The following is a 27,519-nucleotide window of genomic DNA, read 5'->3' on the forward strand; positions in this document are numbered from 1 at the left end:
GAAGCGACTAGAGGCTGTTATCTTTGCAAAAGGAGGATCTACTAAATATTAATGTCACTATTCTGTTGAGGTGCCCATACTTTTGCACCGGTCAAATTTTGGTTTATTGCATATTGCGCATTTCCTGTTAGTGCAATAAACCTCATTTCAATCCTGAAATATTACTGTGTCCATCAGTTATTAGATATATCAAACTGAAATGGCTGCTGCAAACACCAAAATATTTAGAACTGAAAATGATTAAGATTAATAGGGGTGCCCAAACTTTTTCATAGGACTGTAGCAGTAGCAAAAATTGTGGGTGCACATAACCCCAATATATTCTTTGAATTTCCAGTCAGACAATGGCACTATATACCAGTAGCAAAAATTGTGGGTGCACATAACCCCCATATATTCTTTGAATTCCCAGTGAGACAATGGCACTATATACCAGTAGCAAAAATTGTGGGTGCACGTAACCCCAATATATTCTTTGAATTCCCAGTCAGACAATGGCACTATCTACCAGTAGCAAAAATTGTGGGTGCACGTAACCCCAATATATTCTTTGAATTCCCAGTCAGACAATGGCACTATATACCAGTAGCAAAAATTGTGGGTGCACGTAACCCCAATATATTCTTTGAATTCCCAGTGAGACAATGGCACTATATACCAGTAGCAAAAATTGTGGGTGCACGTAACCCCAATATATTCTTTGAATTCCCAGTCAGACAATGGCACTATATACCAGTAGCAAAAATTGTGGGTGTATATAGCCCCAATTCTATTGCTAGGGGACTTGCAGGGTATTTCTGAGGTGAAGGTGGGGGGGCACACCGTTGGAACGGGGATTTGGGGTGTATATATGGGGTATACGGGAATACACTGTCAGTGTGTTCCATTCAGGATCCTGGGAAAGCTGGGTTGCGGCGATTGAGCCCGTCAGTGCCACGTTACACTGACAAGCTTCTCCCTGGAATTTAGCTCTTATAAGAGCTGTTGGTTGTCTTCTCCTTCCTATCCTAGCCTGTCCCTGCCTACCCAGAATCTAAGCCCTAGCTAGCTGGACGGAAACCTCCGTCCTCGGTGAATTGCAAGCTCAGAATGACGCGAACCTGGGCGTCGCTGTTCTTTTAAATTAGAGGTCACATGTTTTCGGCAGCCAATGGGTTTTGCCTACTTTTTTAAACGTCACCGGTGTCGTAGTTCCTGTCCCACCTACCCTGTGCTGTTATTGGAGCAAAAAAGGCGCCAGGGAAGGTGGGAGGGGAATCGAGTAATGGCGCACTTTACCACGCGGTGTTCGATTCGATTCGAACATGCCGAACAGCCTAATATCCGATCGAACATGAGTTCGATAGAACACTGTTCGCTCATCTCTAGTCCCTACCTCTAGTCCTATACCTAAAGAAGAACCAATGATATTGGGGTCCACAACCGCCTCCAGGACAAAGTATCGCCTAGAAAACGCTCTGTGTCTGTATTGCGGCAAACCTGGACATATCCTGAGAAACTGTCCAACCAGACCTAAACCACCACTGGGAAACGCCAATGCCTGAGTGATTGCCGGGAGGGTCACTCAGGCACACAGGTACCTCCTAATAATATTGAGAAATGTTTACTCCCTGCTATTCTTGTTAACGGTAACAAAACTTTTGCATGTCAGGCGATGGTGGATTCAGGTGCCGCCATGAACTTCATCCATGAAGTGGTAGCACAAGCTCTAGGAATTGAATTGATTCCCTTGAAATACCCATTTCAGGTATCTGGAGCAGATCTAACCCCTTTGTCTGAAGGGAAAATCTTAGCCCGTACTGCTGAGGTGCAGTTTTTTGTCAGCAGTTTACATGTTGAAAAAGTGTCATTTTTTGTTATGAAAAAACTGGCTGCAGACGTTATTCTTGGTTTACCCTGGTTGCGTGTACATAATCCAGTGTTTAATTGGGAAACTTCGGAGTTGGTTAGATGGGGGAGATTCCTGTACTTCTCATATTAATACTGTTTGTACTATCAAAAAGGATATCAAAATTCCGGAATTTATTACTGAGTTCAAAGACGTCTTTGACGAGCTCAATGCGGAGGCCTTGCCTCCACATCGACCTTATGACTGCGCAATTGATTTGGTTCCTGGAGCTAAACTACCCAAAGGTCGCATTTTTAACCTTTCAGCTCCTGAGCGCGAGTCCATGCGCCAGTACATTAAAGAAAGCCTATCTAAAGGACATATCCGACCTTCAGTTTCTCCTGTGGGGGCGGGGTTTTTCTTCGTTGAAAAAAAAGATGGTGGCCTCCGACCTTGTATTGACTACAGGGAGTTGAATAAGATTACGGTCAAAGATCAACATCCTCTGCCACTCATCCCGGATCTTTTTAACCAGGTGGTGGGGGCTTGATGGTTTTCTAAAATTGACCTCCGCGGAGCTTACAACTTGATTCGGATAAGAGACGGGGATGAGTGGAAAACCGCATTTAATACCCCTGAAGGTCATTTTGAATACCTAGTTATGCCTTTTGGTTTGAGCAATGCTCCGGCGGTATTTCAACGTTTTGTGAATGACATTTTTAGGGATCTGTTAGGTAGATATCTAGTAATTTATTTAGATGACATCCTCATATTCTCACCGGACTGGGAGTCACATCAGCAACATGTAAAAGAGGTTCTTCTTAGGCTACGTCAAAACCACCTCTGTGCTAAGTTATCCAAGTGTCAATTTGGAGTCCAGGAAATAGTTTTTTTTGGGATACATCCTTACTCCTGGTACCATTGGTATGGATCCCAGAAAGGTATCTGCAGTACTTGAATGGGAGAAACCTACTACCTTAAAAGAAGTTCAGAGGTTTCTAGGTTTCGCCAACTATTACCGAAAATTTATCCGAAATTTTTCTTCTATTGTTAAACCTCTCACCGATTTGACCAAAAAGGGGGCGGATCCTGCCTCCTGGACACCAGAGACGGAGGTAGCGTTCACCACCTTAAAACAACTCTTTACTTCTGCCCCAGTCCTGGTCCATCCTTATCCTGAATTGCCCTTTATTGTAGAGGTTGATGCTTCAGAAGTAGGTGTAGGAGCAGTCTTGTCTCAGGGCATTGAACCATTTACCAACCTCCAACCTATCGCCTACTTTTCCAGGAGGTTCTCCACTACCGAGGCCAATTATGATGTTGGCAATAGAGAGCTTCTGGCGATTAAGTGGGCCTTTGAAGAGTGGAGACACTTCCTGGAGGGGGCCAGACATAAAATTACTGTACTGACTGACCACAAAAACTTATTATATTTAGACAAGGCAAAAAGATTAAATCCCTGTCAAGCCAGGTGGGCTCTATTTTTCACTAGGTTCCACTTTGTAATTACCTACCGTCCCGGCTCAAAGAATACTAAAGCAGATGCCTTGTCCAGAAGTTTTGGTCTTAGAGGTAGTTCTGATGGGAAACCTGAAAATATACTTGCTCCTGGGGTGGTAGTGGCAGTTGTGACCTCGGATCTTGAAACCCGTATTCTCAACACTCAGGATGCTGCCCCTAGTGCGTTACCACCAGGTAAATTGTTTGTCCCTAGTCACCTCCGCTTGGAGCTCTTAGAGGAGATCCACTCCTCTGTTCTGGCAGGTCATCCAGGCATTACTGGTACTGGGAATCTGTTATCACGTACGTATTGGTGGCCATCTTGGCAACGGGATGTTAAAAAGTTTGTTCATTCTTGCGAGACCTGTGCCAGATCTAAGGTGCCCCATCAACTTCCAGCGGGTCTTTTACATCCACTCCCGCTACCCAATAGACCCTGGTCACACATCTCCATGGATTTTATTACTGATCTCCCTTCCTCTAAAGGGAAATCGGTAATTTGGGTTGTAGTAGATCGTTTTTCTAAGATGTCCCACTTTATTGCCTTGAAAAAACTGCCTTCAGCTAAATTGTTGGCCTGGTTGTTTATCCGTCACATTTTACGTCTGCATGGTATTCCTTCAAATGTGGTGTCGGACAGGGGCGTACAGTTTGTGTCCAGGTTTTGGAAAGCCTTTTGTAACAGGTTGGGAGTCTCTCTTTCTTTCTCCTCAACCTTCCACCCAGAGACTAATGGTCAAACAGAGAGATTGAATCAATCTTTGGAACAGTATTTGAGGTGCTTTGTGTCTGATTGCCAAGATAAATGGAGTGAATATTTGCCCATGGCTGAGTTTGCACTAAATAATCATGTCAACTCCTCGACTCAGTCGTCTCCTTTCCACATTAACTATGGTTTTCACCCCAGATTCTCCTCAGGAACAGGCAATGAATTCGCTTTTTCCTCAGTAGAGGATGTTGCTAAATCTCTCTGTACTGTATGGGCTGAAAGCCTGGCATCACTGAGAAAAGCCCAGGCTAATCAAGTAAATTTCGCCAACAGAAAGCGCCGCCCTGGACCTGACTTTGTGGTGGGTGACAAGGTCTGGTTATCCACTAAAAATCTCCAACTTCGTGTTCCAGCTTCTAAGTTTGCCCCGCGTTTTATTGGTCCATATCCCATTTCTGAAATAATCAACCCTGTGTCATTCAAATTATCACTTCCTAGGTCCCTCCATATTCACCCAGTTTTTCATAAGTCCCTACTCAAAAAGTATGTGCCGGCAATGGTCACTCGTTCCCCACCCGAACCAGTGATCGTTCAGGGGGAACTAGAGTATGAGGTGGAACGGGTCATTGATTCACGCAGAGTGCGGAATTCCCTTCAGTTCCTCATACATTGGAAGGGGTATGGACCGGAGGAGCGTGTTTGGGTGGCAGCCAGAGACCTTCACGCTCCTAGATTGGTGGAGAAGTTTTTCCGTTTTTACCCTACTAAACCAGGGGGTCCTCTTGAGGGTCCGGAGGCCCCTCCTCAAAGGGGGGGTACTGTCAGGATACGGAGTCGCCGCGGTCTCCTTGCTGCACGGCGTCTCCCTGGGAGACGTGTTAGGAGTTCTATTGGGTGTGCTTAGGTCATTAAGGGTTAATCTTTTCCTTGCCTTCAGTCTCCATGTCATTAGCCATCAGGTGTGTTCTCTGCTGCTATTTAAACCCCACCCGTCATTGTATTTGTGCTGGAAGGGACTCCCATCATCACAGATGACTGATGCTGAGGTTAGATTTAGGAAACATGGTTATCATTTGGACCATATCTCACAGACCAAATGTGTTGGTGGGAAGCTGGCCTTAGTGGGAGAAAAGTATACAACATTAACATAGTAATAACTCAAGTATGGAAATATAATGTAACACTAAACATTTGGTAGCAAAGCAGAACATACATGTCTACTTTCGGGAGGCTGTGGTCATGAATAGGGTTGAGATGATCTTGAAATTTCAGGATCAATTTTAAAATCCAATTTACAATCATTTTCCAGCCCATCCTGATCATGAAATTTGCTCGATCGCCGATCCGGATCCGATCTTTCCCGATCCAGATTGCTCAAACCTAGTCATGAACTCAATGGAAAAGTGGGAAAATAATATAAAAACTAAGATGGGGATCTATTAGGACATTTCTTGATTATGTTCAATTTGTTCTATTTCAGATAAAATGTCTTTTGACCATTTTGAGTACAAAGGAGTCAGATTTGCCAGAGGGTTACATACAGAAGAGTCTATCAAGCAAGCAGAAAATGAATTTGAAGTATTTGATGATGACATTTACATTGTAACCTATCCCAAATCAGGTAAGTAGACTATATTAGTTCATGTCTCATGGCAACTTTGGTCTTGCTGTATCTCTGCTGTTATATCACCTAGAAAAATATTCTGAGACATCAGTGGTTAAAAACACTGAAATTTATAGATAGTGTGGGGGAATTGGGACAGTGGTAGCTGCAGGGGACCCAGACAGTCAGAGACAGACACAAAAAAACAGGTGTAAATAGGTTTTAGCCTGTATGTTTATTCGCAAAAACTGGTGGAAAATAAACAGGCCTTAACTTCAGGAAAAAACAATAACACAAGTCCTGCTCGTCTGAGCTGCTCACTATACAAAGAAACCCTAACTGTACATGAGGCTTGCTTCAGCCACACGGTCAACATAAAAGGCAAAAACAGAGGCAGCAGTTCACACTGGACTCTCACCAGTTTTCAGGGACTTAGGACAAAACCTGGCTCCTCCTCTATCCCTCAGGAACTGTCCAGGACTGAGGACTTGAAGAGGATCTTTCATCTCCTGGGGCACATGCGGTTTTATATACCGACAGTGCAGTGAATTGGCTTGTATGTTCTGTGCCCCCGGTGAAGAGCTATTGATGCCGGTACCATAGTTCTTCACTGTCAGAAGGGCATTTCTGACAGTCAGTCAGGAACGCCCTCCTCACAGTAGCGTCTATAGTGCTGTACTGTGAGAGCCGTGAGGAATACCTCCCCCCCTCCTGATAGTACTCATCCATAGATGAGTACTGGAGGGATGGGACGTTCCTCACCGCTCAACGTCAACACTGGATGGTAAGCAATGCCCCCTCTCACAGTACAGCACAATAGATGCTACTATGATGAAGGGCGTTCCTGATTGACTGTCAGAAATGCCCTTCTGACAGTGAAGAGCTATGGTATTGACACTGATAGCTTTTCACTGGGGGCACTGAACATGAAAGATAACAGTGTGCTGAATTCAGCACACTGTTGGCTTCCTAGCGGTGTATTAAACCACATGTGCTCCAGGAGGTGAAAGGTCTTTTTTAAAGGAGTTCTCCCATCTCAGTCTCTCAGCTAGTCTGTATGCAGTGTCTGCTTCTCATGTCCCTGTACTTCTCCCCCCCCCCCATCCTTCTACTGAACGGGACAAACCACACTTCTGCAGGTCAAATAATATGCAGATTCTCGTACAGAATGGACTCCGTCTTATCTGTGTGTTTACTTAGAGAGATAACAGACTTGAATTTATCAGCAAAGTTCAATTATCTGAACAGATTGTCCTGTTGGCACTGAGTAAGTGATGTCACTTGTCCTATCTGCCAGGTCCATGGTTATAGCAACACTGTGTAAACAAGCGGAGGAATAAATTCACATACCAGGCAAACAAAGCAGAATTTTTAAAGCAATATATTTAGAAAAAGGCTTCAATTTACACAAACTACCAGTATAGATAGGATCCTTGAGATGGGAAAACTCCTTTAACACCCTTTTGTAGACTGTTATTGAGGCCCAGCTCCCACCTGTGCTTCCTAGTAGTATAAGAATGATAGTTCATCTGTGATGAATCTCCATTGCTTTGGTTTTATTGAAAACCAAACACCATTGGAATATTCTGGTTGAACACAGCTCGGAAGGAAGCAGTTCTCCCATAACCAATAGCTAGAATATAATTTAGTAAGAGCTAAACTGTTGGTCATTGTATCTAAGTACTCAAGCCAAGAGTAGAATGGCTATTACCTGGAACCAAACATCCTCGACACATCCCCACTATTATATGCTTCTGGTAAATGTGGAGTGTGCATACTATATATGAATGTATGTAATTAATGTATAAGTGTGTGCAATAATCCCTACAGTCCACCAGGGTCCATGATAATCTTAATCTGCTCCTGTGACAGATGAAATATTTATCTGAATAGTTTTCGATGAACTCTGCAAATCTTGAAGGAATATATATAGAGAGTATTCCATCCAAATTCCTGCATGTATAAAATGTCTTGATGTAATCTCTTCTTCTAGGTACTAACTGGATGATAGAAATCCTGAATTTAATTAAAGAAAAGGGAGATTTTGCAAAAACCAATGCTTTGCCCATCTACATCAGATCACCATGGTACGAAACAGTTGGATCTCAAGAATTCATCGACAAATTGGAGCCTCCAAGAATAATCGCTTCCCACCTACCACACCACGTTTTTGCTAAATCTTATTTCAAATCTAAAGCAAAAGTAAGTAAAACATAACCCCCTGCTTACTGAGAACAGATCCCTGAATTATGAGTTATGCAATGCAATGCATTTCAGTGATGGTGGAAGTATGGAGTGGATGTGTTATTTATCACTGCATGATCCAAAGCAATGACTCCATTTTCTTCAGCAATACACAGCGCTGACTGCAGCAACACTTAAAATTCAGCTAGAGAATCTTAGGAGTAAGAGAAGTAGAACAAAGTTGAGTCAGATTCAAGGCCTCCCAAAAGGCGCTGTGGGAAAAGCCATGATGGCATCGCATTGTGGTTCTTCCTGCAGTGCTTTACACAGAAAGTTCTCAGAGGTTTCCTCTGTGAACTTTATGTTTCAATTGTTTCTATGGAGAAACCGCCTGCGTGTCCGTAGGTATAATTGCCGTGCTGCGATTTCCAAAACTGGTTTTGGAAATCATCGTGTGGCCGCAGCATGGTTTTTACCACAAAGAGGGAATGGGATTTGCTAGAGTCACATCCACTTTGTTCTGACTGTAAAAAGTTTTTTTTTTTTTTTTTTCTTGCCCAATAAACATGGTATCAATAACACATTCTTATCTTATTGACTATTGTTTTTTTTCCAGATTATTTACACAATGCGAAACCCAAGAGACGTCATTGTATCTTTGTTTCATTTTGCCAGTGTTCTCAAGATCTTCACACCTACTGAAAATTTCCAGAATTTCATAGAAGACTTTATACAGGGGAAAGGTGAGATATTTCATTAACAGAGTGTACAATAAGAAAAAGTACTTTTTTATGTGATGACGTATTAGTTAGAGGAGAGAATTGTTCTCTGTTTCTGAAATGACAATAAATTAAATTATCAACTCTTCACTGTAGGGATTGTAGGGTTATAGGTTGGACTTGATGGACTCATGTCTTTATCCAACCTCATCAACTATATAACTATCTAACTATGTATTTTGTCTGGTAAATCCCATGAATTGAGGCGGCCATTGAAAACGCATAAATATGTTATTACAATGGCAGATTTGTAATTTCTGCATGACATGCCACAAAGAAGTCAACCAACTAGATCAGAATTACAGCTGGACCCCAAAGAGATTGGCCGTTTCGGCAGCTGCTAGACATCAGAAGCTGATATGGTGGTCCAGGAGAGTATGCAGGAAACTCCTATTCAAGATATAGCAGCAGAGCAGACTTGTCCACCATAGAGAGGTAGTTTTGGGAAGTTTCAGCAGCACAACTATTGCTTGAATATAGGCAGCCTGCATGTACTCCTCATCCACTGCACCAGCTTCTACCATCTGATGTGGAACCCCCATAGAGAGGTCAACATAGGACAACTTTACAGGCAATGTTTGGCAATGGATGTTCCAAGCTTTTTACCTCCTCCCACTCTGGGGATTGTTAACTAACTTACAATGGGTATGGAAAGTATTCAGATCCCTTTATATTTTTCACTCTTTTTTTCATTGCAGCCATTTGCTAAAATCAAAATAGTTCTCATTAATGTGCACTCAGCCCCATCTTGACAGAACCCCCCCCCCCCCCCCGAAATGTAGATATTTTTGCAAATTAAAAAAAAATGAAATATTGCATAGTCATAAGTATTCAGCCCCTTTGCTCAGTATTGAGTATTTGCCCCTTTTGAGCTAGTACAGCCATTAGTCTTCTTGGGAATGATGCAACAAGTTTTTTCCCATCTGGATTTGGGGATCCTCTGTCAGTATTCCTTGTAGATCCTCTCCAGTTCCATCAGGTTGGATGGTGAACGTTGGTGGACAGCCATTTTCAGGTCTCTACAGAGATGTTTAATTGGTTTTAGGTCAGGGCTCTGGCTGGGCTCTGAAGCCGCTTCTTTGTTATTTTAGCTGTGTGTAGGGTCATTGTCTTGTTGGAAGGTGAACCTGAGATCCAGAGCACTCTGGGAGAGGTTTTCTTCCAGGAAACCTTTGTACTTGGCTGTATTCATCTTTCGTTCAATTGTAACCAGTCATCCTGCCCCATAGCATGATGCTGTTACCACCATACTTCACTTTTGGGATTGTATTGGGCAGGTGATGAGCAGTGCCCGGTTTTCTCCACACATACAGCTTTGAATTAATGCCAAAAAGTTCAATCTTCATCTAATCAGACCAGAGAATTTTATTTCTCATAGTCTGGGATTCCTTCATTTTTTTTTTTTTTTTTTTTTTTGCAAACTCTATGCGGGCTTTCATATGTCTTGCACTGAGGAGAGGCTTCCTTAGGGTCTCTCTGCCATAAAGCCCCGACTGGGGGAGTGATGGAGTGATAGTTGACTTTGTGGAAACTTCTCCCATCTCCCTATTGCATCTCTGGAGCTCAGCCACAGTGATCTCTGGGTTCTTCTTTACCACTCTCACTAAAGCTCTTCTCCCACGATTGCTCAGTATGGCTGGACAGGTCTACGAAGAGTTCTGGTCATCCCAAACGTCTTACATTTAAGGATTATGGAGGCCACTGTGCTCTCAGGAACCTTAAGTGCCGCAGAAATTCTTTTGTAAACTTGGCCAGGTCTGTGCCTTGCCAATTCTGTCTCTGAGCTCCTTGGGCAGTTCCTTTGACCTCATGATTCTCATTTGACATTAGAGACAAGACATGAGCTGTAACAATTTCTGGGACATTATAACCCATCTCTCCCTGTATCTTTATAGAGTCCTTATGTTGACCCTTTGGGTATTCTTGTAAAATCCTATAATCTATGTAGATTATACAGGAAAAACTACTTTGTTTCTTTATTCCCTTTTAAGTAATCTGGACTTTTGTCTTTCAGCTCTGTTCGGGTCTTGGTTTGACCATGTAAAAGGCTGGATGCAAATGAAAGATGACGAAAGATTCTTCTTTATCACCTACGAGGAGCTTATCCAGGTAATAATACTGCAGTACAGGGCGGCATGAAGAGCGGGTTGGGTCTCTATGTACTGCATTCTGAAAAATGCTGCATCTCCGCAACATGGGGCCTCAGTCTGAAGGTAGACACAGAAAAACTAGATGAGCAGTAGATGGATCAGATGTCAAAGTACAAGTTTTCATCCTTGAAAGTGTTGAGTTGAGGTCAGGGACTTCACCTCTGTGCATTGTCCTCAGTGGGAACCCCTATGTGTGTCCACCAATCATTCATACCAATATTGTAGAGGTGTCTTAGAAATCAAGATCTCACCAATAAAAGATACAACATAAGGATGTAGGCTCCAAAACACTGTTGACCTTCTGCTCATACATCCACCATTCAGAAGTGGGCTCACTGGTTACTATTACAGTTGCCTGAATATAAGATCTCTATAAGATGCCATGTTGTATCTGACTGACTTGTCTCACGGGCTAGTACTGTGATGTGAGTTATCTCTATATTATAAAAATGAATTCTTGTCTGTCTGTCTGTCTGTCCGTCTGTCTGTCTGTTCTCTAATGCGAACCAAACGACTGGACCGATCTTCACCAAATTTGGTACGGAGATACTTCAGATATCCGGGAAGGTTTAAGATGAGACTCCAACTCGCTCGGACGTACCGTTGCTGAGATACAGCATTCCAAACACAGTGCCTCCCCCCCTTAGCCAATACAAACCTGCAAGACTTTCACTCATATTCCAACTGCAATACACACGGTCACTCCACATACACAACCCAACACTGATATCCAAACTGAGATACACGCATCAGAGGATTAGATACACAGATCAGCACACAGTATCACACGCCAAAGGATTAGATACATGGGTCTGCACACAGTCCCACACACCAGAGGATTAAATACGCACTTCTGCACACGGTTCCACATGCCGAAGGATTATATACAGGCTTCTACACACAGGTCCACACTACAGAGGATTAGATACGCGCGTCTGCACACATTTGTACATGCTATAGGATTAGATACACGCATCTGCACAGAGTACCACATGCCGTAGGATTAGATACACGCGTCTACACACAGTACCACATGCCATAGGAATAGATACGTGCGTCTGCAAACAGTACCACATGCCGGGGGATTGGATACGCGCGTCTACACACAGTTCCACACATCGTAGGATTAGATACACGCCTCTTCACACAATACCACACAGGGGAGGATTAGATACACGTGTCTTCACACAGTTGTACACGCCATAGGATTAGATACACGCGTCTGCACACAGTACCACATGCCGTAGGATTAGATACGTGCGTCTACACACAGTACCACACACCAGAGGATTAAATACTCACTTCTGCACACAGTTCCACACACTGAAGGATTTCATATGTGCGTCTGCACACATTTGTACACACCATAGAATTAGATACACACGTCTGCACAGAGTACCACATGCCTTAGGATTAGATACACGCGTCTACACACAGTTCCACACTCCAAAGGATTAGATATGCGCGTCTGCACACAGTACCACATGCCGGGGGATTGGATATGCGTGTCTACACACAGTTCCACATGCCGTAGGATTAGATACACGTCTCTTCACACAATACCACACAGGGGAGGATTAGATACAAGTGTTTTCACACAGTTGTACATGACATAGGATTAGATATACACATCTGCACACAGTACCACATGCCGTAGGATTAGATACGCGCGTCTACACACAGTACCACATGCCGTAGGATTAGATACGCGTCTGCACACAGTACCACGTGCCGTAGGATTAGATACGCGCGACTACACACAGTTCTACACTCCAGAGGATTAGATACGCGCGTCTGCACACAGTTGTACATGCCATAGGATTAGATACACGCGTCTGCACACAGTACCACATGCAGTAGGATTAGATACGCGTGTCTACACATAGTTCCACACGCCGAAGGATTAGATACGTGCCTCTTCACACAATACCACACAGGGGAGGATTAGATACGTGTGTGTGCACACAGTATCACACTTTGGAGGATTAGATACATGCCTCTGCACACAGTACCACAAGCTAGAGAATTAGATAGCACACAGTATCACACGGGGGAGGATTAGATACGCGCGTCTGCACACAGTACCACACTGGGGAGGATTAGATACGCGCGTCTACACACAGTACCACATGCCGTAGGATTAGATACGTGTGTGTAAGGATTGGAGTCAGGGTCAGGCAGTGCAAAGTGACACAGCTGGGAAAGCAACACTGTGCAACTAATGACAAAAGGGGTCGCAGGCCCTGCGGCTATGACTATGCTGTAGTATGTGAGATGAGGCAGACCAATGCACTTCCTAATTGAAGTGCGCCTACCACGACTCCTTACGCTTCTATCCCGGCGGCTAGGATAAGGGGAGAGGAGGCCCTGAAAGTCCTAGGGACTGGAGTCACGGGGTCACACCTAAACAAAAAGCACAGTGTAACTGCAATGCAAAACAAAAGACTAAACAGCATGGAACCAGGGAGAACCACAAGTCCCAGCAAGACACAGAAGAGAAGGCGAGGTCAGACGAGCAAGAGGTCAAGCCAGGAGATATAATAAAGGTACCGAATCAAAAGACAAGGGATAGCCAAAATTACAAACCGGGTATATAACCAAGGAACAGACCGAATACAAACAGACAGGGAAACAGACTGAGCAGGGGGACCAGGAAACCCAAAGTGAATGGCTGGCAAGGATCCATGCCTGGGTGGGGTTTAAATAGCAGCAGAGAACACACCTGATGGCTAATGACATGGAGACTGAAGGCAAGGAGAAGATTAACCCTTAATGACCTAAGCACACCCAATAGAACTCCTAACACGTCTCCCAAGGAGACTGCGGCGACTCCGTATCCTGACAGTGTGTCTGCACACAGTACCACATGCTGTAGAATTAGATACGCGCATCTACACACAGTACCACATGCCGTAGGATTAGATACGCGTGTCTGCACACAGTACCACATGCCGTAGGATTAGATACGCGCGTCTACACACAGTTCCACACTCCAGAGGATTACATACGTGCGTCTGCACACATTTGTACACGCCATAGGATTAGATACACACGTCTGCACAGAGTACCACATGCCATAGGATTAGATACACGCGTCTACACACAGTTCCACACTCAAGAGGATTAGATACGCGCGTGTGCACACAGTTGTACACGCCATAGGATTAGATACATGCGTCTGCACACAGTACCACATGCAGTAGGATTAGATACGCGCGTCTACACATAGTTCCACACGCCGAAGGATTAGATACACGCCTCTTCACACAATACCACACAGGAGAGGATTAGATACGTGTGTGTGCACACAGTTTCACACTTTGAAGGATTAGATACATGCCTCTGCACACAGTACCACATGCCAGAGAATTAGATAGGCGTCTCAGCACACAGTATCACACGGGGAGGATTAGATATGTGCGTCTGCACACAGTACCACACGGGGGAGGATTAGATACGTGCGTTTACACACAGTACCACATGCCATAGGATTAGATACGTGCGTCTATACACAGTTCCACATGCCGTAGGATTAGATATGCGCCTCTTCACACAATACCACACAGGGGAGGATTAGATACACGTGTCTTAACACAGTTTTACACTCCATAGGATTAGATACACGCGTCTGCACACAGTACCACATGCCGTAGGATTAGATACGCGCCTCTTCATACAATACCACACAGGGGAGGATTAAATACGCGCATCTGCACACAGTACCACACGCCAGAGGATTAGATAAGCGCGTCTGCACACAGTACCAAATTCCGTAGGATTAGAAACGCGCGTCTGCACACAGTACCACATGCCGTAGGATTAGATATCCACGTCTACACACAGTTCCACATGCCGTAGGATTAGATACGCGCATCTTCACACAATACCACACAGGGGAGGATTAGATACGTCCATCTGCACACAGTACCGCACGACCGAGGGTTAGATGTGCGCGTCTGCACACAGTTACACACGCTGAAGGATTAGATACGTGTGTTTGCTCTAAGTACCACACGGGGGAGGATTAGATACACACATCTGCACACAGTTCAACACGCTGGAGGATTAGATACGCATGTCTTTACATAGTACCACCGCCAGAGGATTAGATACGCGTTTCTACACACAGTATCACACAGGGAAGGATTAGATATGCGCATCTGCACACAGTACCACACGCCAGAGGATTGGATATGCACATCTGCACACAGTTCCATATGCCGGAGGATTAGAAACGCACATCTGCACACTGTACCACATGCCGTAGTATTAGATACGTGCATCTGCACACAGTTTCACACGCCGGAGGATTAGATATGTGCGTCTGCACACAGTACCTTACGCCGGGGGATTGGATACATGCGTCTGCACACAATACCACATGCCAGAGGATTGGATATGTGCATCTGCACACAGTTCCACACACCAGAGGATTAGATAAGCAGGTCTGCACACAGAACCACATGCCGTAGGATTAGATACGTGCGTCTTCTTACAGATTCACATGCCAGAGGAATAAATACACGCATCTTCACACAGTTGTACATGCCATAGGATTAGATACACACGTCTGCATACAGTACCACATGCTGTAGGATTAGATACGCGCATCTACACACAGTTCCACACGCCATAGGATTAGATACACGCCTCTTCACACAAACCACACAGGGGAGGATTAGATACGTGCATCTGAACACAGTACCACACTTTGGAGGATTAGATACAGGCCTCGGCACACAGTACCACATGCCAGAGAATTAGATACGCGTCTCAGCACACAGTTCCACATGGGGGAGGATTAGATACGCGCATCTGCACACAGTACCGCCCGCCAGAGTATTAGATATGCGCATCTGCACACAGTACCACACACCAGAGTCATTAGATACGCGCGTCTGCACACAATTTCACTTACTGGAGGATTAGATACGCGCCTCTTCACACAATACCACACGGGGAGGATTAGATATGTGCATCTGCACAAAGTACCACACCAACAAGGATTGGATACTTGCATCTAAACACAGTACTACACGGGGAAGGATTAGATACAGCTTTACTCCAGGTTTCCATAACAACTGATCACAGGTTTTTCACTGACATTCAAAATGAGATACACATAATCACATGACGCTTATGGACATACACACAAAGCACATACAAAATACACCAGTGCAAAACTGGACAATTCTTATGGGGCCACTACACAAACATAAAATGTAATATACCCGTGCGAAGCCGGGTCCTCCCTCTAGTACCTTATATATACATCTACATACATCTCTTTTTTTTTCAGGATCTCCGTGGCGGTGTGATAAGAATCTGTAAATTTTTGGGGCAGGAGTTGGATGACGCCCAGATTGACTCGGTTGTTGAACATTCAACCTTCAAATCCATGAAAGATAACCCAATGTCAAATTGGACTCAACTGCCATCTGATGTAATGGACCAATCTAAAGGCACCTTCATGCGTAAAGGTATTATTCTTATTTTTATTTTTTTAAGCTGCAATTTTTATTAAGGTTTTCAAGAAAATCGTAAACACAAACAGAAATATTGTCTGTGAGGCTCAGAATACCAAAAGTAGAAATTAGTTAACAGTAATGTGGCAAGTGAATGGACAAGAAACAGAACATGAAAAATCAAGAGATATCACATAGGAGGGGGCTAGTGTAGATCCCTAGAGACATGTAATATACAATAGGTATCCCATGAAGACCAAATCGATTGGAAGGACTCCACTGTATTACGGGTTGCTCTCAGGTTTACAAGGCTGCAGACATCTTTAAACAGTGCTAGAAGGTCAGCGTATAAAGGTAATCGAAGCCATCACTATCAGATAACTTTAGCAGCAGATCGTTATTAGAGATGAGCGAACAGTGTTCTATCGAACTCATGTTCGATCGGATATTAGGCTGTTCGGCATGTTCGAATCGAATCGAACACCGCGTGGTAAAGTGCGCCATTACTCGATTCCCCTCCCACCTTCCCTGGCGCCTTTTTTGCTCCAATAACAGCGCAGGGGAGGTGGGACAGGAACTACGACACCGGTGACGTTGAAAAAAGTAGGCAAAACCCATTGGCTGCCGAAAACATGTGACCTCTAATTTAAAAGAACAGCGCCGCCCAGGTTCGCGTCATTCTGAGCTTGCAATTCACCGAGGACGGAGGTTTCCGTCCAGCTAGCTAGGGCTTAGATTCTGGGTAGGCAGGGACAGGCTAGGATAGGAAGGAGAAGACAACCAACAGCTCTTATAAGAGCTAAATTCCAGGGAGAAGCTTGTCAGTGTAACGTGGCACTGACGGGCTCAATCGCCGCAACCCAGCTTTCCCAGGATCCTGAATGGAATACACTGTCAGTGTATTCCCGTATACCCGATATATACCCCGATACCCGTTCCAACGGTGTGCCCCCCCACCTTCACCCCAGAAATACCCTGCAAGTCCCCTAGCAATAGAATTGGGGCTATATACACCCACAATTTTTACTACTGGTATACAGTGCCATTGTCTGACTGGGAATTCAAAGAATATATTGGGAATACAAATACCCTCATTTCTTGCTACTGCCATATAGTGCCAGTGTCTGACTGGGAATTCAAAGAATATATTGGGGTTACGTGCACCCACAATTTTTACTACTGGTATACAGTGCCATTGTCTGACTGGGAATTCAAAGAGTATATTGGGAATACAAATACCCTCATTTCTTGCTACTGCCATATAGTGCCAGTGTCTGACTGGTAATTCAAAGAATATATTGGGGTTACGTGCACCCACAATTTTTACTACTGGTATACAGTGCCATTGTCTGACTGGGAATTCAAAGAGTATATTGGGAATACAAATACCCTCATTTCTTGCTACTGCCATATAGTGCCAGTTTCTGACTGGTAATTCAAAGAATATATTGGGGTTACGTGCACCCACAATTTTTACTACTGGTATACAGTGCCATTGTCTGACTGGGAATTCAAAGAATATATTGGGGTTACGTGCACCCACAATTTTTACTACTGGTATACAGTGCCATTGTCTGACTGGGAATTCAAAGAATATATTGGGGTTATAAATACCCTCATTTCTTGCTACTGCCATATAGTGCCAGTTTCTGACTGGTAATTCAAAGAATATATTGGGGTTACGTGCACCCACAATTTTTACTACTGGTATACAGTGCCATTGTCTGACTGGGAATTCAAAGAATATATTGGGGTTATAAATACCCTCATTTCTTGCTACTGCCATATAGTGCCAGTTTCTGACTGGGAATTCAAAGAATATATTGGGGTTACGTGCACCCACAATTTTTACTACTGGTATACAGTGCCATTGTCTGACTGGGAATTCAAAGAATATATTGGGGTTATAAATACCCTCATTTCTTGCTACTGCCATATAGTGCCAGTTTCTGACTGGGAATTCAAAGAATATATTGGGGTTACGTGCACCCACAATTTTTACTACTGGTATACAGTGCCATTGTCTGACTGGGAATTCAAAGAATATATTGGGGTTACGTGCACCCACAATTTTTACTACTGGTATACAGTGCCATTGTCTGACTGGGAATTCAAAGAGTATATTGGGAATACAAATACCCTCATTTCTTGCTACTGCCATATAGTGCCAGTGTCTGACTGGTAATTCAAAGAATATATTGGGGTTACGTGCACCCACAATTTTTACTACTGGTATACAGTGCCATTGTCTGACTGGGAATTCAAAGAGTATATTGGGAATACAAATACCCTCATTTCTTGCTACTGCCATATAGTGCCAGTTTCTGACTGGTAATTCAAAGAATATATTGGGGTTACGTGCACCCACAATTTTTACTACTGGTATACAGTGCCATTGTCTGACTGGGAATTCAAAGAATATATTGGGGTTACGTGCACCCACAATTTTTACTACTGGTATACAGTGCCATTGTCTGACTGGGAATTCAAAGAATATATTGGGGTTATAAATACCCTCATTTCTTGCTACTGCCATATAGTGCCAGTTTCTGACTGGTAATTCAAAGAATATATTGGGGTTACGTGCACCCACAATTTTTACTACTGGTATACAGTGCCATTGTCTGACTGGGAATTCAAAGAATATATTGGGGTTATAAATACCCTCATTTCTTGCTACTGCCATATAGTGCCAGTTTCTGACTGGGAATTCAAAGAATATATTGGGGTTACGTGCACCCACAATTTTTACTACTGGTATACAGTGCCATTGTCTGACTGGGAATTCAAAGAGTATATTGGGAATACAAATACCCTCATTTCTTGCTACTGCCATATAGTGCCAGTTTCTGACTGGGAATTCAAAGAATATATTGGGGTTACGTGCACCCACAATTTTTACTACTGGTATACAGTGCCATTGTCTGACTGGGAATTCAAAGAATATATTGGGGTTACGTGCACCCACAATTTTTACTACTGGTATACAGTGCCATTGTCTGACTGGGAATTCAAAGAATATATTGGGGTTATAAATACCCTCATTTCTTGCTACTGCCATATAGTGCCAGTTTCTGACTGGTAATTCAAAGAATATATTGGGGTTACGTGCACCCACAATTTTTACTACTGGTATACAGTGCCATTGTCTGACTGGGAATTCAAAGAGTATATTGGGAATACAAATACCCTCATTTCTTGCTACTGCCATATAGTGCCAGTGTCTGACTGGTAATTCAAAGAATATATTGGGGTTACGTGCACCCACAATTTTTACTACTGGTATACAGTGCCATTGTCTGACTGGGAATTCAAAGAGTATATTGGGAATACAAATACCCTCATTTCTTGCTACTGCCATATAGTGCCAGTGTCTGACTGGTAATTCAAAGAATATATTGGGGTTACGTGCACCCACAATTTTTACTACTGGTATACAGTGCCATTGTCTGACTGGGAATTCAAAGAATATATTGGGGTTATAAATACCCTCATTTCTTGCTACTGCCATATAGTGCCAGTTTCTGACTGGTAATTCAAAGAATATATTGGGGTTACGTGCACCCACAATTTTTACTACTGGTATACAGTGCCAATTTCTAACTAGGAATTCAAAATGCGCAAGGCTCCCGGAAAGGGACGTGGACGAGGCCGTGGGCGAGGTCGGGGGAATGGTTCTGGGGAGCAAGGTAGCAGTGAAGCCACAGGGCGTCCCGTGCCTACTCCTGTGGGGCAGCAAGCATTGCGCCACTCCACAGTGCCAGGGTTGCTTGCCACATTAACTAAACTGCAGGGTACAAACCTTAGTAGGCCCGAGAACCAGGAACAGGTCTTGCAATGGCTGTCAGAGAACGCTTACAGCACATTGTCCAGCAGCCAGTCAGACTCTGCCTCCTCTCCTCCTATTACCCAACAGTCTTGTCTTCCTTCCTCCCAAAATTCCGAAGCTTTACAGAACAATAACCCAAACTGTCCCTGCTCCCCAGAGCTGTTCTCCGCTCCTTTCATTGTCCCTCAACCTGCCTCTCCACGTCACGATTCCACGAACCTAACAGAGGAGCATCTGTGTCCAGATGCTCAAACACTAGAGTCTCCTCCATCTCCGTTCGATTTGGTGGTGGATGACCAGCAACCCACCCTCATCGACGATGATGTGACGCAGTTGCCGTCAGGGCATCCAGTTGACCGGCGCATTGTGCGGGAGGAGGAGATGAGACAGGAGTTGGAAGAGGAAGTGGTGGATGATGAGGACACTGACCCGACCTGGACAGGGGGGATGTCAAGCGGGGAAAGTAGTGTGGATGTTGAGGCAGGTGCAGCACCAAAAAGGGTAGCTAGAGGCAGAGGCAGAGGTCAGCAGCTTAGGCGAAGCCAGGCCACACCCGGAATCTCCCAAGATGTTCCAGTTCGTACCCAGCCCCGAAAAACTCCCACCTCGAGGGCACGTTTCTCGAAGGTGTGGAGTTTTTTCAAGGAATGCGCCGAGGACAGATATAGTGTTGTCTGCACAATTTGCCTCTCGAAATTGATTAGGGGCTCTGAGAAGAGCAACCTGTCCACCACTTCAATGCGCCGTCATTTGGAATCCAAGCACTGGAATCAGTGGCAGGCAGCAACGGCAGGACAAAGGCCGCCTGCCGTTCACGCCACTGCCACTGCCTCTGCCACTGCCTCTGCCACTGCCACTGCTGACTGTGCTGGCGATGCACTCCAGAGGACGAGCCAGGACACCACTTCATCTGCCTCCGCCACTTTGTTGACTTCTACCTCATCCTCCCCTGGTCCTGTCTTATCTCCTTCTCCTGCACCATCAAAGGCACCATCAGGCGTTTCTTTACAACAACCCACCATCTCTCAGACATTGGAGCGGCGGCAGAAATACACTGCTAACCACCCACACGCGCAAGCCTTGAACGCCAACATCGCTAAACTGCTGGCCCAGGAGATGTTGGCGTTCCGGCTTGTTGAAACTCCCGCCTTCCTGGACCTGATGGCAACTGCGGCACCTCGCTATGCCGTCCCTAGCCGTCACTACTTCTCCCGGTGTGCCGTCCCCGCCTTGCACCAGCACGTGTCACTCAACATCAGGCGGGCCCTTAGTTCCGCGCTTTGCACAAAGGTCCACTTGACCACCGACGCGTGGACAAGTGCATGCGGACAGGGACGCTACATTTCACTGACGGCACACTGGGTGAATGTAGTTGAGGCTGGGACTGCTTCCCAAACTGGCCCGGTGTACCTCGTCTCCCCGCCTAACATTCCTGGCAGGGACACGAGAAGAACACCCCCCTCCTCCTCCTCCTCTACCGCCTCCTCCTCCGCCACCGCCTCCTCCTCCGCCACCGCCTCCTCCTCCGCTGTTAGATTGACCCCAGCTACGAGTTGGAAACGTTGCAGCACTGGCGTTGGTAGACGTCAGCAGGCTGTGCTGAAGCTGATCAGCTTGGGGGACAGACAGCACACTGCCTCCGAGGTGAGGGATGCCCTCCTCGATGAGACGGCAATATGGTTTGAGCCGCTGCACCTGGGCCCAGGCATGGTCGTTTGTGATAACGGCCGGAACCTGGTAGCAGCTCTGGAGCTTGCCGGACTCCAACATGTTCCATGCCTGGCCCACGTCTTCAACCTAGTGGTGCAACGTTTCCTAAAGAGCTACCCCAATGTTCCAGAGCTACTGGTGAAAGTGCGGCGCATGTGCGCCCACTTTCGCAAGTCGACAGTAGCCGCTGCTAGCTTAAAATCTCTCCAGCAACGCCTGCATGTGCCACAACACCGGCTTTTGTGCGACGTCCCCACACGCTGGAACTCAACGTTTCAGATGTTGAATAGAGTGGTTGAGCAGCAGAGACCTTTGATGGAATACCAGCTACAAAACCCTAGGGTGCCACAAAGTCAGCTGCCTCAGTTTCACATCCATGAGTGGCCATGGATGAGAGACCTTTGTGACATCCTACGGGTCTTTGAGGAGTCCACAAGGAGGGTGAGCTCTGAGGATGCGATGGTGAGCCTTACAATCCCGCTCTTGTGTGTTCTGAGAGAATCCCTGATTGACATCAGGGATAACTCAGATCACACAGAGGAGTTAGGGATAGCATCCGATCCGTCACAGCTGGAGAGTAGGTCCACACATCTGTCCGCTTCACTGCGTTTAATGGAGGAGGAGGAGGAGGAGGAGGAGGAAGAAGAGTTGTCCGATGATGTGATGGTGATACAGGAGGCTTCCGGGCAACTTCGAATCGTCCCATTGTTGCAGCGCGGATGGGTAGACATGGAGGATGAGGAGGAAATGGAGATTGAACTTTCCGGTGGGGCCAGAGGAGTCATGCCAACTAACACTGTGGCAGACATGGCTGAGTTCATGTTGGGGTGCTTTACAACCGACAAGCGTATTGTCAAAATCATGGAGGACAACCAGTACTGGATCTTTGCTATCCTTGACCCCCGGTATAAAAACAACATCTCGTCTTTTATTCCGGTAGAGGGGAGGGCCAATCGCATCAATGCTTGCCACAGGCAATTGGTGCAGAATATGATGGAGATGTTTCCAGCATGTGACGTTGGCGGCAGGGAGGGCAGTTCCTCCAGTAGGCAACCAAGTTCTCACCGGTCCACACAAACGAGGGGCACACTGTCTAAGGTCTGGGACACCTTGATGGCACCCCCTCGCCAAAGTGCCGCCACGGAGGGTCCTAGTGTCACCAGGCGTGAGAAGTATAGGCGCATGTTGCGGGAATACCTTTCCGACCACAGCCCTGTCCTCTCCGACCCCTCTGCGCCCTACACGTATTGGGTGTCGAAGTTGGACCTGTGGCTTGAACTTGCCCTATATGCCTTGGAGGTGCTGTCCTGTCCTGCCGCCAGCGTCCTATCTGAGAGGGTGTTCAGTGCAGCCGGTGGCATCATCACTGACAAGCGCACCCGTCTGTCAGCTGAGAGTGCCGACCGGCTCACTTTGATAAAAATGAACCACCACTGGGTAGAGCCGTCATTTTTGTGCCCACCTGTGTAAAGCACCCCAACATGAAACTCCATGTCTGTACTCAACCTCTCCAATTCCTCCGCATCCTCATACTCATCCACCATAAGCGTTGCACAATTCTGCTAATACTAGGCTCCCTCCACCCTGATTTCCCCAACTCTGCTGGTTAGAGGCTCCCTCCACCCTGATTTCCACCAACTCTGCTGGTTAGAGGCTCCCTCCACCATGAATTGGTCCAAACTGGGTTTTTTAGAGGCTCCCTCCACCATGAATTGGTCCAAACTTGGCTGTTTAGAGGCTCCCTCCACCATGAATTGGTCCAAACTGGGCTGGTTAGAGGCTCCCTCCACCATGAATTTGCCCAAACTGGGCTGTTTAGAGGCTCCCTCCACCATTAATTGGTCCAAACTGGGCTGGTTAGAGGCTTCCTCCACCATGAATTTGCCCAAACTGGGCTGTTTAGAGGCTCCCTCCACCATGAATTGGTCCAAACTGGGTTTTTTAGAGGCTCCCTCCACCATGAATTTGCCCAAACTGGGCTGTTTAGAGGCTCCCTCCACCATGAATTGGTCCAAACTGGGCTGGTTAGAGGCTCCCTCCACCATGAATTGGTCCAAACTGGGCTGGTTAGAGGCTCCCTCCACCATTAATTGGTCCAAACTGGGCTGGTTAGAAGCTCCCTCCACCATGAATTGGTCCAAACTGGGTTTTTTAGAGGCTCCCTCCACCATGAATTTGCCCAAACTGGGCTGTTTAGAGGCTCCCTCCACCATGAATTGGTCCAAACTGGGCTGGTTAGAGGCTCCCTCCACCATTAATTGGTCCAAACTGGGCTGGTTAGAGGCTCCCTCCACCATGAATTGGTACAAACTGGGCTGGTTAGAGGCTCCCTCCACCATGAATTTGCCCAAACTGGGCTGTTTAGAGGCTCCCTCCACCATTAATTGGTCCAAACTGGGCTGGTTAGAGGCTCCCTCCACCATGAATTTGCCCAAACTGGGCTGTTTAGAGGCTCCCTCCACCATGAATTGGTCCAAACTGGGTTTTTTAGAGGCTCCCTCCACCATTAATTGGTCCAAACTGGGCTGGTTAGAGGCTCCCTCCACCATGAATTTCCCAAAACTTGGCTGTTTAGAGGCTCCCTCCACCATGAATTGGTCCAAACTGGGCTGGTTAGAGGCTCCCTCCACCATTAATTGGTCCAAACTGGGCTGGTTAGAGGCTCCCTCCACCATGAATTGGTCCAAACTGGGGTTTTTAGAGGCTCCCTCCACCATGAATTTGCCCAAACTGGGGTGTTTAGAGGCTCCCTCCACCATGAATTTGCCCAAACTCTGCTGGTTAGAGGCTCAATCCACCCTGATTTTCAAAACAAATGTTGGTGCCAACCTCAACTTACTACAAGGGCCAAATTCACTGCTGGTGACAAGCTCTCCTCACTGCAAGTGCCAAATACACATGTTTCAAGGTGTTTTCCTACTGTCAGAGAGGTGGTATTGAGTGTGTAAAGTGTGTAGTTGTTAGGCTGTGATGTTGGGGTAATAGAGGGTCTTTGGTGTGTTAGATGCCCCCAGACATGCTTCCCCTGCTGTCCCAGTGTCATTCCAGAGGTGTTGGCATCATTTCCTGGGGTGTCATAGTGGACTTGGTGACCCTCCAGACACGGATTTGGGTTTCCCCCTTAACGAGTATCTGTTCCCCATAGACTATAATGGGGTTCGAAACCCGTTCGAACACACGAACATTGAGCGGCTGTTCGAATCGAATTTCGAACCTCGAACATTTTAGTGTTCGCTCATCTCTAATCGTTATATAATAATGATGCATTTTATTTATATAGCACCAACATGTTCCGCAGTGCTGCACAATTCATAGGGCTCAAGTACAGACAGAAAGATACATTACAAAGAAAGTCATTTCACACAATGGGACTGAAACGGCACCATATTGTGTGGGGTAATGTGGGAGCGGGAACAGAGGAGGGTTCATTTTAGGGTTTCCAATTACAGAATGAAAGGGTTTACTCTGTGAATTGTGATAGGCCTGTCTGATAACAGGTGTCTTTAGTTTGCTCTTGAAGCTGTGGAAATTGGGAGTTAATCTGATTGTCCGGGGTAGAGCATTCCAGAGAAGTGGTGCAGCTCGGGAGAAGTCTTGTATTCCGAGCGTGGGAGGTTCTGGTAACAGAAGATGTAAGTCTAAGGTCACTAACACAGACTGGAGACATCGCTGCACCGTCTAGCCTGATAGATGAGCCTGGCCGCTGCATTCAGAATAGATTGTAGAGGGGAGAGTTTAGTAAGCGGAAGACCGATTAGTAAGGAGTTACAGTTGTCAAGGTGAGAATGAATCAGAGAGATAATAAGTGTCTTTAATGTATCACTGGTAAGGAGAGGGCATAATCTGGAGATGGTATTGAGGTGGAGAGGACATGAACATACGAGTGAATGGATATGGGAGGTGAAGGAAAGGTCTGAGTCAAACACAACCCCGAGGCAGCGGGCCTGCTGCCTAGGAGTTATAGTAAGGCTGGAGACTGCAATGGATATATCAGGCACATATCTATTAGGTGGTGGAAACAATAGTAGCAAAGGCATGATATTTGAGACAGCAGAGAGACAGTCACTGGTGTTCTGTATGAGTGCAGGGGTGATGTCACGGGAAGATGTGTATAATTGGGTGTCATCAGCATAAAGATAGTACCGGAAGCTAAATCTGTTGATGGTTTGTCCAATGGGGGCTGTGTAGAGAGAAAAGAGCAGAGGGCCTAGGACCGAGCCCTGAGGAACCCCAACAGCAAGGGAAAGAGGGGAGGAAACAGAGCCCGCAAATGATACACTAAAAGTGCAGTCTGAGAGATAAAAGGAGAGACAGGAGAGCGCAGTGTCCTTGAATCCGACTGAGCGGAGCATAGTGAGGAGGAGTTGATGGTCAACAGTGTCAAAAGCTGCAGAGAGGTCCAGAAGAATAAGAAGAGAGAAGTCACCATTGGATTTTGCCATCAGGAGATCATTGGAGACTTTTGTGAGAGCCGTTTCAGCAGAGTGCAGAGCGCGGAAACCAGATTGTAAGGGGTCAAGAAGAGAGTTAGCTAGCAGAGAGATAGCGGAGAATAGACCAGGTGTTCCAAGATTTTAGAGATGGAGGGGAGGTTAGAGATGGATCGATAGTTAGCAGCACAGGATGGGTCCAGGGAGGGTTTTTTCAATAGCAGGGTTATGACAGTATGATTGAAAGAGGATGGGAAAATTCCAGAAGAGAAAGAGAGGTTAAATATTTTAGTAAGGTAAGACGTGACAGCAGGCGACAGATTGGAGAAGGTGTGAGGGGAAGGGATCACTACTGCAGGTTGTAGGGTGAGATGAAGAAAGTAGCTGGGAGACTTCCTCTTCTGTAACAGGTTCAAAAGATGAGAATGGACAGTCTGAAGTGCAGTTGGTGACGGGATCAGTACCAAGATAGGTGAGGGTGTGGGGAAATAACTACTATAGAAGGTGAGGGGATCAGTACTTTGGTAGGTGAAGGGATCAGTACTATGGTTGGTGTGGGGATCAGTACTATGGTATGTGAGGGGGATCAGTACTATGGTAGATGAGTGGGGGATAAGTACTATGGTAGGTGAGGGGATCAGTACTATGGTAAGTGAAGGGATGAGTACTATGGCAGGTGAGCGGATCAGTGCTATGGTAGGTGAGGGGATCAATGCCATCAGGGATTGGGCAGGTATTTCCTGATAGAGCGTATCAACTTTGCCATGGAAATAAGTTATCAGACGCCTGCACCTTGGATGTGAATAAAGGGTGAAAAGTTTCAAAGAGTCTTTCAGGGTTTCAGGAGAGAGAAGAGATGAGAGCAGTGAAATAGACTTGTTTGGCAAGGTAAATGGCAGAACTATATGTTTTAAGCATAGATTTGAAGTGGAGGATATCTACAGGTGTACGTGATGTTCTCCACAGATGTTCAGCACATCTAGAGCATATATAATCAGCCATGTACTCTTTGTCTATTACACCTCTTGTAAACTTTCTCAGAATGTAAGAAAATGAATTATTATTATTATTTTGATGGTCTTCCCCTCCCCCTCTAGACAACTAGACATAGAATTCACAATAATGTATTTTTGCATATTTTGTTCCTTACAGGAATATCTGGAGACTGGAAGAATCATTTTACAGTCGCACAGAGCGAGTACTTTGATAAAATCTACCAAGAGAAGATGAAGGACTTCAATATGAGCTTTTTCTGGGAACAATCTTCCTAAAGTTCTGGCCTCATTTTGTATTACATTCAGGAAGTGGTTGATGGATAGAACAACATGTCTT

The 27,519-nt window shown here is 45.6% G+C and overlaps 1 protein-coding gene across 1 annotated transcript; it reads left to right on the forward strand.

The window, feature by feature from the left end:
• The first annotated feature begins 5,522 nt into the window (after positions 1–5,522).
• LOC142209018 (sulfotransferase 2B1-like) lies at positions 5,523–27,519 on the forward strand. Its single transcript, XM_075277953.1, has 6 exons — positions 5,523–5,658; positions 7,634–7,842; positions 8,441–8,567; positions 10,618–10,712; positions 16,053–16,233; positions 27,340–27,519. Exons 1-6 carry the CDS (start codon positions 5,523–5,525, stop codon positions 27,456–27,458), a joined length of 867 nt encoding a protein of 288 aa, XP_075134054.1. The 3' UTR covers positions 27,459–27,519.

The sequence above is a fragment of the Leptodactylus fuscus genome, chromosome 6, assembly GCF_031893055.1.
Source record: "Leptodactylus fuscus isolate aLepFus1 chromosome 6, aLepFus1.hap2, whole genome shotgun sequence".
NCBI classification, from domain to species: Eukaryota; Metazoa; Chordata; class Amphibia; order Anura; family Leptodactylidae; genus Leptodactylus; species Leptodactylus fuscus.